General features: G+C 36.1%; 1 protein-coding gene across 1 annotated transcript in view; it reads right to left on the minus strand.

Moving 5' to 3' along the window:
- MAGI3 (membrane associated guanylate kinase, WW and PDZ domain containing 3) overlaps nt 1-14,053 on the minus strand; it is a 219,058-nt gene that overhangs the window by 31,882 nt on the left and 173,123 nt on the right. Inside the window, 5 exon segments of the mRNA XM_032486989.1 lie at nt 2,560-2,651; nt 3,786-3,942; nt 5,947-5,978; nt 7,205-7,810; nt 10,072-10,260. Coding sequence (XP_032342880.1) covers nt 2,560-2,651; nt 3,786-3,942; nt 5,947-5,978; nt 7,205-7,810; nt 10,072-10,260 — 1,076 coding nt within the window.

A 14,053-nucleotide genomic window follows, 5' to 3' on the forward strand; every position in this document is an offset into this window, starting at 1 on the left:
ATTGTAGTTTGGTGCAGCCATTATGGAAAACAGTTTGAGGATTCCTTAAAAAACTGAAAATAGACTTACCATATGATCTAGTAACACCACTCCTGGGCATATATCTGGAGGGAACTCTAATTTGAAAAAATACATGCACCCCAATGTTCATAGCAGCACTATTTACAATAGCCAAGACATGGAAGCAACCTAAATGTCCACTGACAGATGACTGGATAAAGAAGTTGTCCACACATACATATATGTATATATACATACACATACACATATACATATACATACAATGGAACACTACTCAGCCTAAAAAAAGAATAAAATAATGCCATTTGCAGCAACATCAATGGACTTGGAGATTGTCATTCTAAGTGAAGTAAGCCAGAAAGAGAAAGAAGAATACCATATGATATCACTTATATGTGGAATAAAAAAAAAAAAAGGACACAAATGAACTTATTTACAAAACAGATTCACAGACATAGAAAACAAACTTGCGGTTACCAGGGGAAAGGGATTGAGGAGGGATATACTGGGAGTTCGGGATTTGAAGACACTAACTACTATATACAAAATAGATGAAAAACAAGGCCCTACTATACAGCACAGGAAACTATATTCAATACCTTGTAATGGCCTGTAATGAAAAGAATATGAAAATGAATATATATATGTATAAATGAATCACTATGCCGTACACCAGAAATTAACATAACTTTGTAAATCGACTATACTTCAATAAAAAACAAACCCACAAAAAACACAAACAAACAAACAAAAAAGCCCAGAAACAAATCCAAACACTTCCAGTCAGTCAATCTACAGAAAAGAGACAAGAATATATAACAGAGAAAAGACAGTCTCTTCATGGGAGGAGGTGAGTTCAGTATCCTACCATGCCATGCTGGATCATACCTCCCTCAGACCAGTCATGTTTCCCTTGATTATTTCTAATGGTTGATGTAGTTTTTTAAGATGTAGTTTATTGCTTCCTACTTTGTTATAGAGCAATATCCCTGATGAACAAAGATGCAAAAATTCTCAACAAAACATTAGCAAATCGAATTTAAAAATACATTTAAAGGACCATACACCATGATCAAGCGGGATTTATTCCAAGGATGCAAGAATGGTTCAATATCCACAAATCAATCAGTGGGATACACCAAATTAACAAAATGAAGGATAAAAATCATATGATAATCTTAATAATGCAGAAAAAACATTTGACAAAATTCAGCATCCATTTATAATGATTCTCAACAAAGTGAGTAGAGGGAACATGCCTTAATATAACAAAGGCCATATATATATGACAAGCCCACAGCTAACGTCATACTCAACGGTAAAAAGCTAAAAGCTTTCCCTCTAAGATCAGGAAGAAGGCAAGGAGGCTCACTCTTGCCGCTTTTATTCAACATAGTATTTGGAAGTCCTAGCCATAGCAGTTAGGAATGGATTACTACTCAGCCATAAGAAAGAATGAAATTTTGCCAATTGTGACAACATGGATGGACCTTGAGGGCATTATGTTAAGTGAAACAAGTCAGACAAAGACAAATGCTACATAATCTCACTTATATGTGAAATCTAAAAAAGAAAATAAACGAATAAACACAACAAAACTCATAGATACAGAGAACAGAATGGTGAACGGGAAGGGGCCTGGGGGGTAACTGAAGTGGTTGAAGGGGATCAAGAGGTACAAACTGCCAGTTATAAGTGAGTCATGGTGATGTAATGGGGACTGTGGTAATAATACTATAGTGCATATTTGAAAGTTGCTAAGGGAGTAAATCTTAAAACTTCTTATCACAAGAAAAAAATTTGTAACTTTTTATGGTGATGGATGGTAACTAAACTTATCATGATGATCATTTTGCAGTGTATACAAACATCAAATCATTATGTTGTGCACGTGAAACTAATGTCAATTATACTCTGATAATGAAAAGAAAGAAAAAGAAACAATCAAGGTATTTCATATTTGCCCTGTATAGGGCAACCTGCCTTAAGCTTTATTTGTCTCTGATGATCATTTTAACCATAACCAATATGACTAAGTAGATCAAATGTTCTAGTCAGAAATAGAAGCATGTCATTTTAAGAGAATATTGTTATTCAGCTAACTTCCAAGCATGATAATAATGTAGTCTTTCTTGATATTATGCAAAAAACTTTAAATATGTTCTTAAATTCTAAAAAGCACATTACTCTTTGTCATTCAAACTAAGGGCAAAACAAAAATAAACCCATTATATTTGTTCTCTAAACTAACTGTAAATGAGAATCCTGTATAAATAAAATTCTAGATTTAAATGCTTTGCAAACATAAACATGTGTTACTCTCCAGTTTACAGCTGCCATATTCAGTTTTTACCTAGTTTTAGCCTCAGGTATTATGACACTAACAGAAAGGGAGTTCTTCATATTAATGAAACTGTTAGAGAAAAAAATCTTAAAAAAAAAAAAAAAAAGAACAGAAAACAAAACTACCATATTCTACCAAATCTCCCCATAGAAGTTTAAACAGGAACAGCCAAATTCCAAAATATTTAAACTTACAGACTGGTCAGGTCCATCTCCTCCCAGCACTCTGAAGCCAAACCCTGACTCCTGTTTCCGAAGAAAAACATCCAAATCTTTGGTGTTTGGTGCTAAGGAAAACCAGAAAATAAATATATATAAACATACATACATATAAATATATATATATATATACACATACACATACATAAAGATAAAGATCTGCAACTGGTTAAATAAGTATGAAGTCAATTATATATAATGTCCATTTTTCCAAGGTAAATTTAGATCTATTTCTAGAATTAAATAAATTAAAAAAATTAAGCCTATGTAAATCTATAATTTGACTTTGGAAAACATCTATCATTAGTAAGAAAATTAGTATGAAAATGAACTTCTGCCTTATGCACAGTCTCTTCTCATCATCTCTCAGCTGGACTCCTCTAAGGGATCCACTCTTTGTTTCCTACTCAGATTGCACACCCCTCTGATTCACCATCCTCCACACTCCTGCCAGGAAAATCTTTCTAAAACACAAGTCCAGTCATTTCATGCCCATAGTTAAGAGCACTCTGTGGCTACTCCATCGTGTATATCACTGTCTGCAGCTCCCTCAGATCAGCATAAAGCCCTCCACAAGCTACTCCTGCCCGCCCCTCTGGTTTCCCTTGCCAACCACTCCCGGCTAAACCCAACCACTTGCAGAACTCAGGCCATGCAAGGTCAATGTGCATACGTTACTCCTTTCTTTCTTTCCTTTTTATCTGTCTCATAAACACCTCTCTGTTTTTGAAGACCTGGTTAAAGCTTAACTTCCCAGACGAAGCAGTATCTGGCACTTTCTCCTACCCACAGTGGTAAAATTGACCATTTCCTACTTTAGATCCCAAGTCAACCAGTTCACTCTTCTATTATTGCACCTGTCAGGGGCTTATTTGTACTTACTTGCACACTTACTTGATTAGCTATTTGGCTTCCATTTCGGTTTAATCATCTTTTTGGGTGCAGGGCCTATGTAACCTATTACCCCTGTATTCCCATTACCTACTATGATGTCAGGTAGATGGCAGGCACTTAATACATGGTTTTGAAGAAAATAAATGAATGAATGTTGAGTGTAAATGGAAGAAGCCCAGAGTCATATTAAAATGGGAATGAAGGAATAACTCCAACGTGGTTTTGAAAGATGGGAAAGTCCGAGTTTTTTAAAAAAATTCTAATTGATTTTGTTGCATGCTCTCCTGAAACATTCCCCAGCTACTTACGTTTATCTTCATATAAAGTCTTAGACTTCAGGTAGACCTCAGAAGGATCCAGTTTCGGGGATCCTGACCTGATAATGCTGGGTGGGAAAGGCATGGGCTGGGGGATGGGCTCATTTACGGCCTCCAAACTTCCCGAATTTTCCTTTTTATCTGTTTTCTGAAATGGAAAAGGGCCTTCCTCAGTATTTCAAAAAACCAGATGGTTGATGAGTACATAAAAACTGTTGCCTGAAATGGGTATGTCAACTGATTACAGCTGTAGAGGTGGAGGGGTCAAAGCCACAGCACATCTGCAGTCTTCCAGGAATTCCCTTCCACAGCATGTGTATTTGGGTTAGAACACAGTTCACTTAAATTAGAAAAAGTTTATTATGCTCTCAACCAAAAGGCCTTAATTAGCTTATGTTTAAGCAATTCTGCCCTTTTCCCCACCACCAAAATGCAAATTGACTTTGAGAAGAAGATAAATAGGGCTACAACCCAAAGCGGCACTTGTAAGTAAAGCAAGAGGGAGGCTCTGAGAGAACACCTCCATACAAGTCTTGATAAACCCCATCTCCCCACTCCCTGAATTTAATTCCCAGTGAAAATGTTTAAGAGAATTTTCTTTCTAAGAAAATAAAACAGGAAGTGTTAACTCTAATTTGGGTTATAAAGATGACACTGTGAAAACCTGCACAGTCAATTTAAGCATATTACGAAAAAAATGCACCATGCCAGGGAATCAGATAAGGGAAAACAGAATAGCATATTTTCATCTGATCTCTTTCAGATAGAACTTTTCCCAAATAACAGCCAAGCAAAATGATTTCTTTAATAAAATTTTAAAAAATGAAATCCAATAAATAGCCTAAGAAACTAAATACTATGGTTTTGAGAACAGGTTGTTATACTGAGCTATTAGGAGACAGAGATGATAGATGTTTGTGATAAAATAATGAATGTGACTAGAATGCAGGGGCAGCGGGGGGACAGGTGCTACAAAGTGTTATGCTGGAGGGACCCCTCCCTGACCCAGACCTAGTCAGATGGCAGGGAGACAGGAGCAGTCTCCCTTTTCTCTTGTGTCCTAGAAGAAGTGAGAGGGCATCAGAGACTTTCATCAGTTACAAAGCATTCAGTCACCATGGCTGCACTGGCATCCTTTATAAACAGACATGGTAGTGCAAGAGTTAAAAATGATTACCAGAGGGGCCAGAGAAATGGAGAAAAATATGGCACAATTTTAACTGAAGAGACAAAAAGAATTTCTGTTCACACCGCATCTAACTGGTACAGTCTATTAAATGCTGCGTGTTTCTTTCCTTTTGATCCATAAAACAGCAAATCTGCAGAGCACCGTATTTGGTGGGCCACAGGGAATTAATCCATTTCATATCTGATGGTCTTTTGTTTAGTAGCCTATGGTTTATGGTTATGGAAGACCATCTTTTAGCTTTCAGATGATAGACTCCAAATCATGCAAACTAGAGCTAAATTAGGATATTTACATAATTGTCTTTATAGCCACATCCAGGTAACTGTGGATATTTACGTAGCTACACGTGTGTACCTGGCACAGTTTCTTTCATAGCATTATCTGGTGCATCCTTCTTTTCCGATCTTATTCTCTATACAGGTCCTCAAATAGGCTAGTCAGTTATTTAGAAGAATGCCAAACACTGTTTCAAATCTGAAAGCCTCTCAGCTTGATAAACAAACTGAGTAGAGTCTACAATGACTCTAGAAAGTCTTATTTAGTCTTAAACATCAGAAGGTTGTCTTAAGTGGGCATTTACAGTCCCCATGACCTTATGTGCAACTACGACATCTTCTCTTTGTAGATATCTCTGTCTAGTAAGCTATTTCTTCCCCTTGCTCCTCTGAAACAAAAATGAAGAAAGTAAAAGGACTGATCAATAGGCACTTTAATGTGTCCACATTTTACTACCTAGAGGACAGAACTATTGGTAGTACAGGCCTCTAATATTCCTCCAACAGTAATACTTCACCAGGAGAGCACACCTCCTTTCTAGCGGGCTTTTTCTAACTCACACGCTTCGCTAGAGTAGAAGCCCAGGGCAGAACGGCCCCCCGACCTCTCCAGTCTGCAATTGCCACCACTGTGAGCGGCTCTCTCCACGTGGTGGGAAGAAGCATTTGAGGACCGTGGTATACTCACCATTTTGGCAGTTTTAGTTGGTGAAGGAGGACCTTAAAAAAAATGAGCCACATTTTAAAAACAGAGGAAGCATTTCCAGATCACAAATACTGCTCATGTTTATGATAAAACTAGATTCAGCTTTTAGTAGGCTAGTAAATTATGTCCAACACATCCTACATGCCAGACATTATACACATATTATTTTGTTTTTTATGACAATCCTAAGACATAAATGTTACTACCTTTTTATAGATAAAGTAAATGAAGACTCAAATAGATTAACATTACTTTCCTACACCGTCAAACCAACAGGTAACAAGGCAGGAAATTGACACCCAACCCGTTTAATACCAAACCCTGGGCTCTTATTTGTCAGAACTCTGAATAACTCTCCAGCCCTCACTAAGAGATCTGCACCTACTCTGAGCATATTCCCCTGTGTCACCCGGAGAAGAAACAAAAATAGTTCAAAGAAATGAGAATAATGAAAAATACCCCAGTGAAGTTAAACTGCTCATTTGCCTCAAAAAATGAAAACTAAAAGCCAGAGAGATACGTGTGAAGGGCTAAATTTTATTCTTTAAAATACTAGTCATTCACAGATATGGATTTTAAAAAGCCCATTAAAGCCCAACTTTGTGATTAGTCTTTGGAAATGGATTTATGTCTGGGAGCAGTTCAAGACAGTTGATGACCTTGGAAAATAAAAATTATGTTTCTCTCGCATGAGTACTGTGGGGTTTAATTAACATTTATGGACAGATACTAGAGCTTAAGATAAAAGCTTTATGAGCACAAGCTATCATGATTGCTTTACAGAACAGATTAACACACCATCCAACGTTTTGCTTCTTCACAGAGATGCTAGCTCTTTCAAAGCATCTTTGGTACATTACAGAGGTCCAGATGAAGTACCATGGGTTCAAAGAGTCCACTTCTATTATTGCCATCAGCAGAGAAAACGAAATTAAGAGGACATATTTCATTTGAAGTAGCACATGTTGTGACTCTCTCTAATCATTAAAGTCATAAATTAGATTTTTAAAAGAATATAGAGGGAAAGAAATCCATAATGGACACAAATGAAACCACTAATAACTAAAAAAGCTGCTGCAAAAGATACTGCTCATGGAAGCAGAGAGACCTTAAGGAAAATGCACACCGATTACCAGTTAAGTCTGCTGAGAAAAGAGAGATTCTGACCTGTAAGGAAGAATGATTAACAGATAAAAATGCATGAACAATGAAGATTTTTCCTTACTGTGCTTTTACTCACCTCCTCTTAAGATAAGCAATGGTACATCTGCACCTACTGGAAACTGCTTTAGCACCTCTACCACTTGGAGATGTGTTAAATTCTGCACATTTTGGTGGTAAATTTCCTTAATTATATCCCCTTTCTGTAGGCCTTGACACCACTGACTATCCAATATCATTTTCACCTTCTGTCCAGTTGGGCTGTCTGCAATTGCAAACCCAAAGCCTTTGGGGCCCTTAATCAGAGGGATAGTCACTAGTTCAGGCTGGGAGCTGCCTGAAGATGCCATAGATGCTCTCTGCTCGCTCAGATCTGATGGTCCATTGAGACGATCACTGATCAAGGTGTGTCCTGATTTTCCATTCTGGTCCAGAACCACTGCTCCTGACTTAAAATCCTGAGTATTCATGCCAGTCTCTCCCTTAGTTAATGACTGTCCATTGATGACAGGGATAGCAGCAACAATGTCCATAACAGGATCTTCATTGTCATCAGGAAGTGGATAACCACGACATAAAGTGAGGTTTACATACTGATTGACAGGCACCAGCTGAAACATCTGGACAACATCTGCATGGGTGTGACCAAGGACACAGCTGCCATTGATGTCTACAATTACATCACCTGGTAAAACACAATCATGTTAAAAATATTCAAACCACCAAATAAGGCAATGTTATGTGGGGGGAGAAGAAAAATGACTGAAATTTATTTAGCATCTCAATTTGAATTCTAGAAGCCTCTTACAGTACATTAACTATTGAAAAGCTAGATTTTGAACACAGACATGTCATTCTCCCTTCTGTGACTCCTCTCTAAAAAGAATATATGAATGTGTAAAATCTTAACTATCTTAGTGGTAAAGAGCTGTAACCTGAAGCACAAGTGAATCTTTTAAAAAGTAGCTGCAAATTTATATTATCATTGTTAGTATATCCTATGAGACATATCTCAGTGGTCACACAGAGCTGGGCACCTTATAGTCAGTATTCAGTACACAGAAGAGGAGCAAATAACTCCACTGGCTACTTGTACAAACAGACAACTTTAAATAGCACCTTATTTCTTGATTTTAAGTAACCATTGGTTACAATGTCCTGAAAAATTCATTCGAGTTTGAACAATGTAGGGCTGAAGTTAGAATAATTACTTATGAGTGTATTTTCTTTTAGCACTCTTTTGTGCGGAGATTTTCAATTTAGTGTAATTCAGTTTTCAAAAGGGGAAATAAGCAACAAAAAAATTCAACACAAGCAAAGAACATATTATTTAAGATGCTGAAACATTCAGCTGAATTAATCCTTGTAAAAGCTGGTTTTGCTTTCCACATTTTACATTATTATGACCACTTTGGTTGCAGTGTCATTACCACTTGACATTCATCAGTTGTGTGTTTTTTAATTCAGCTTTAACTTTTAAAATTTGTCCTCTGATGTCTCATCTATTTGCTGCTTTTATTAGAATATGATTATCTAACAGGTTATTGCCAAATAAAGGTGCTTTAAATTGTTCTGATTGCGTGTAGGCTTTGAAAAATCAACATGAACGGTAGTTAAAAATAAATGTTAGTTCATTAAAATTTGTTTCAAAATCCAAGAAGATACTGAAATTAAACTAATTAGAAACAAAGTTTTGATTTTTCCTCCCTGGTCGAAGTTCCCAGAATTTTTATGGAAGTATTGCATTGCTATGTAAATTAATAACGGTTTTAGGCAAATCTGAATTTATACCATAAAATCCTGACAGCATATACAATAACTACAAGATGTGTTTCATAGACAAAACACAAAAAAGTCAAAATTGAAGACTTAGAAAAAAACCTTATGATTAATTTTAATCTCCAGCAATTGTTAATTTTATAAAATAATAAAGGAGAGCTAAAAATTTTTCTTTATAACTTTTGATTATTTTAAGCTTCCTTGTTTTAAGTTTCTATCACCTAAATGGGGAAGCATAATATGAGAGATCTCATATCCTGACTGAAAATAAGTTCATATGTGCCATTAAAAGTAAGATGACAATTGAACTGTCCAAATGGTATTTACACATGGTGTGTGAAAAAACAGATTAGAAAAGTCTAGCAAACTGTAAGAAGCAACCTCAGTGGAATACTAAAATCTTTCTGGAAAAAAGTATTTAAACCTTCCCCATAATCAGTAACTAGTCTTAAACTTCCTCTAACCCCCTCAGCCATAAAAGCTGCCAGCCACATAAAAATATCTACCAATTATCAAGTAAAGACTTTGGGAGAACTATGTAAAAGACAAATTTGTACAGCTCTGTAAAATGGTAATATTATTGTCTATAATTCTTAACATAGCAGTTTAATTTTTATTAACAGCCTCACAGAAGCAAAAAAAAAAAAATCAACTTGGGGAAAAAACTTGGGATATAACAATTTACTCAGAATCACTATAAACACCACAATGGATCATTTTTCAAAAAAGATTATAGGTAAATATTAACCAACTCCAAAATTACCCTATATAATCAAAGAAAATCAAATAATCAAATAGTTTTCTGAGATGGTTAATAAGTCTACAGCTTAGTACAGCCAAAGAGTTATCTCAAAATTATACAGACTAAAAAATTAATAAAAATGTTTTCACTAAGTTTCCTCTTATCTGCAAAAATGACCCTCCCTCAAAACTAGCATGCACTTAGTTTAGAAGATAAACTATTTTAATATAGGAATCTCCTTCTTCACTTGCATAATTTAGTTCTCTCTCTCATTTACATATATGTAAATTATACATGATACATATGTACATAGCTATTAATATACTTGTTATATATAAATTACATATGTATAATATATATACATTTGCACTATAATTTTTGTTATAGTATCACAATTCTTCAAGTAATTCTGAAAAATCTGTTACCTGGTGCAATTTTCCCATCCTGAGCTGCAGGACCATCTTTCAGCACATTTTTCACTTGTAGGAACTCATCAGGCCTATCTCCACCAATAATGGTAAAACCAAATCCCATTGTGCTTTTTTTCAGTGATGCTCGAACAAGGATGCCTTTAAGCTGGGATGGATCTCGAGTAAAGTGTAATTTTTCCGTATCTGTGGGAAAATGAGAAACAAAAATAATTACAATGAATACATCCCTCAAAGCTAATCTCCAAGTTAATCTATATAACTTAAATATAACAAACCATAAGAGAAAGAAAATAAGAGAGAATCTAGTGTTATAGAACAGTTAGAATTTGAATTCATAACCTAAATCACTGAAAAAAAAAAAACGTAACCAATGAATCATTTCTCTTTTAGAGGACCTGTCTATGTTATTTGAAAGGTAAAAGAATCTATTTTACCTCCTCCTCACTGCCTTGTTTGTACTTACTTTTTCTCACCCCAAAGAGTCTTTTATATGAAGTCAAAATGACATACCTCAGGGACAACTTTTATTATTAAATTCCTAAAAAGCTTTGGGCATTCATTCAGCTGTACATTTCATTTGAATAAAGCAGCTACTGAGCTCTATGTAGAAAACACTATACTAGGAAGATGAAGGCAACTGTCACAGACTTAGAAAGGAGAGTACATCGAGAACTTTTTATAATTCACAACTCGGGCTTTCTGTAGCCTCTAATTTATATCTGATGAGAGAAGCAAATTCTTGCACTATGAGTAAATAGCCTCATGCCTCTTTCTCTTTTACTCATGTTTAGTGGATACGTTAGGAAAAAAAAATAAGCACAGCTTCTTTAAAAAGCCTATTTTTAGAGGTTTCCTCTGATGATCCTACAGCTAAAAGTGATCCATACTTGCAAATGCTACCTCCCTTCTCTTCCCCAGAAACGTTCCCTCCTCTCTTCCACTCGGCACTTATGAAAACCTGTACAATAGTTTTCATAAGGTTTTGTACAGGTTTATAATTTAAAAAGCATTGTTTAAATAATCTTTTAAAAAAGTGGCTTAAACTTTCTGGACAAATCACTTTTTAACAACTTTACTGAGATACAGTCCACATGTGATAGAATTCAGCCACTTAAGGGTACAAGTCAATGATTTGTAACCATCACCATAATCTAATTTTAGTACATTATCCTCCTCCTCTCATACGCCAAAGAAGTCCTCATGCCCATTAGCCGTCGCTCCTCACTTCTCCCCAACCTGCCTTCACACCCTGGTCTTAGGCAACCACTCATCTACTTGCTATCTATAGATTTGCCCAATCTGGACATTTAATATAAACGGAATCATATAATCTGTGGTCTTTTGAATGGTTTATTTCACCTGGCATACTTTTTATGAGGTTCATTGTGTTGTAGCATGTGTTAGTACTTTATTCCTTTTTTATTGCCAAGTAATATTCCTCTGTACAGGAACTGTGTAAATGTATCACATTTTACCCATTTATCAGGTGATGGATATTTGAGTTGTTTACACTTTCTGGCTATTCTGAATATGAATAAAGTTGCTATGAACACTCACATACAAGGTTTTATGTGGGTAAATATTTTCATTCCTCTTAGGATTATATTGGGAGTGGAACTGCAGCAGTTACCATAAACATACTGTGACTATGTTTAATATTTTGAAGGACTGCCAAACTTTTCCAAAGTGGCTGCACTATTTTACATTTCCACCATCAATGTATGAGAGTTCCAATTTCTCCACATCCTTGCAAACACTTGCTACTGTCTGCACTTTTGGTTATAGCCCTTCCAGTATTCGTAGAATGGTCTCTCACTGTGGTTTTGATGCTCATTTCCTTAATGACTCAAATGAACAATGGTGACTTGTTTCATATTTAGACCATATTTGGCACTAGTCTCAAGTGCAGGGTTAACTATGTGTATCTGTTGCTGCCCTCTTAGCAAAGTGTTCTAAGAGGCATGCCTTAAAGCTTGTCAGTTATAAAGGAGCAATCCTTGGGTCTGCTCTGCATGGTTGCATAGATGATGCAGTACGTACACGGCTCCTTTAAGAGACAGGGCAGCCCTGGAAATACTGATAAAGACAGGTGTGGGGTGGGAATAGGTCTACTTTATTTGTTACGTTCTCCCCAGATTTTCTGATTTCTTACAAATACAAGTACTTGACACTAAAAAAAAAAAAAAAAAATAGCTTTTTTTGGGCTTCTTAAAGTAGAGAACTAGACTCCAAACAGCAGTGCAGCCACCGCAGTAAATACCATTTTGTGAGGCCTCTGAATGCGGACAGCCAGCCTGCTTGTGGTGATACCTCTGGGCATTGCTGAGCTCCTGATGAGCCTCTGACATTCTAACTAGCAGCTCATCTCTGAATAAAATATTACTTAAAAAAATTATTTGACATGCTCAAAGTCCATTCAGTTATTCAGCTTAATGATGACTGCCCGCTAGGGCTGCCCATCAGACTGTGTAGATAAGATCATTTGTTTAGCTACTGTGTACTTAGGCACTTGAGAAAAATATCTTTGATGAAATGTACCTTTCTCATTTTTACATCAAATATTGAGATATTTCTGGTGAGCTATCCCATGCTTTAGTCCCCATGAATATCAGGATAAGACTGGCTTCCTGAGAGCTACACCAGAAAATCAGCCCATAAGGGATGAGCTCCAAGATACTGCAAACAGTAAAGAGGGAGAGAAAGCTCTGGTAAACACCTAATTTGAGAAACTACTAAGAAAACAGCCAAAGCCAATTAAAAGTTGGTCAGAAGTAGATCTTATCATAATATCTTATCATAGAAAAGCAATGGGGAGAGGGTATAGCCTAGTGGTAGAGTGTCTGCCTAGCATGCACAAGGTCCTGAGTTCAGTTCCCCAGAACTTCCACTAAAAAAAAAAAATAAAAACTTAATTACCTTCTCCCCCCAAATAAAAAAAAAGTAAGAAAAACAACAACAACAAAAAGGAAAAATAAGAAAAGTGAGAATAAGAAAGGAAGAAAGAAACTATCGTTGAGTCTAACAGTCCTGATTTCAAATCCAAGCTCTGTGATTTAGTTGAGTGATCCTGGAATGTTATTTAACCTTTTTAAGTCTCAGTTGCCTCATATATAAAATGCAGATAATAGTACTTAATTCATGGCATTGTTACAGGGATTAAATTAGGTAATACATACAAAGCATGAGAAACAATGCTTGGCAAATAGTAAGTGCCCAATACATGTAGATAAACACAAACCCATACAGGCTGTCTAAGGAAGGAGGTTCACAAACCTGACTACCTCTGTCCCTGTGGCAAGTATATCCCTTAGATGGACTCATTAGACAACTGTAACTCGATGCCACCAAGGCATCTGGATGGGGAAAATATTATTAATAACCTTGCAGCAGTATTTTGAGGCTTAAATGAAATGCTGTATATAAAGTATCTAGTTCAGCACTTCACTCAGTATCTCTACAAATGGTAGCTATTATTCCTTCAAGGACTAACATAACTTCTATCATTTCTAGGAAGCCTTTCCTTCTCTCCCACAGTCAGATTTAATTTCTCTCTCCTTTGTTCCAACACTATTGTTTACATCTCTATTATGATACTGTACTAAAATTATGTGTCTATTTCCTTGACTAAGTTGTGAGCTCCTGAAAGACCAGTGCTGAATTATTACTCTCCTTTTAATGACCAGCTCATAGGAGAATGCCTGGCTATCTAAATTAATAAAACACATGGTTCCTGCCTTCAAGGAGCTTAGAGTTCATAAGGGAGAGAAGATCTCCCTTGATATGTGCCATGGAAGACACGGGCATTCAGAACTACATGTTATAACACAAAGAACTGTGAATCTGAAGTTGGTAAAACTAGGTTCAAATTCTAGCCTGACACTATGATTCTAAGCAAGTGGCTTAATTTTTACTAAAGTTTGCTTCTTTATGTGTAAAATGGGGATTCATGTTTCTCTTTCAGGTCATGTCCTCTGTC

This window comes from Camelus ferus, chromosome 9 (assembly GCF_009834535.1).
Source record: "Camelus ferus isolate YT-003-E chromosome 9, BCGSAC_Cfer_1.0, whole genome shotgun sequence".
NCBI classification, from domain to species: Eukaryota; Metazoa; Chordata; class Mammalia; order Artiodactyla; family Camelidae; genus Camelus; species Camelus ferus.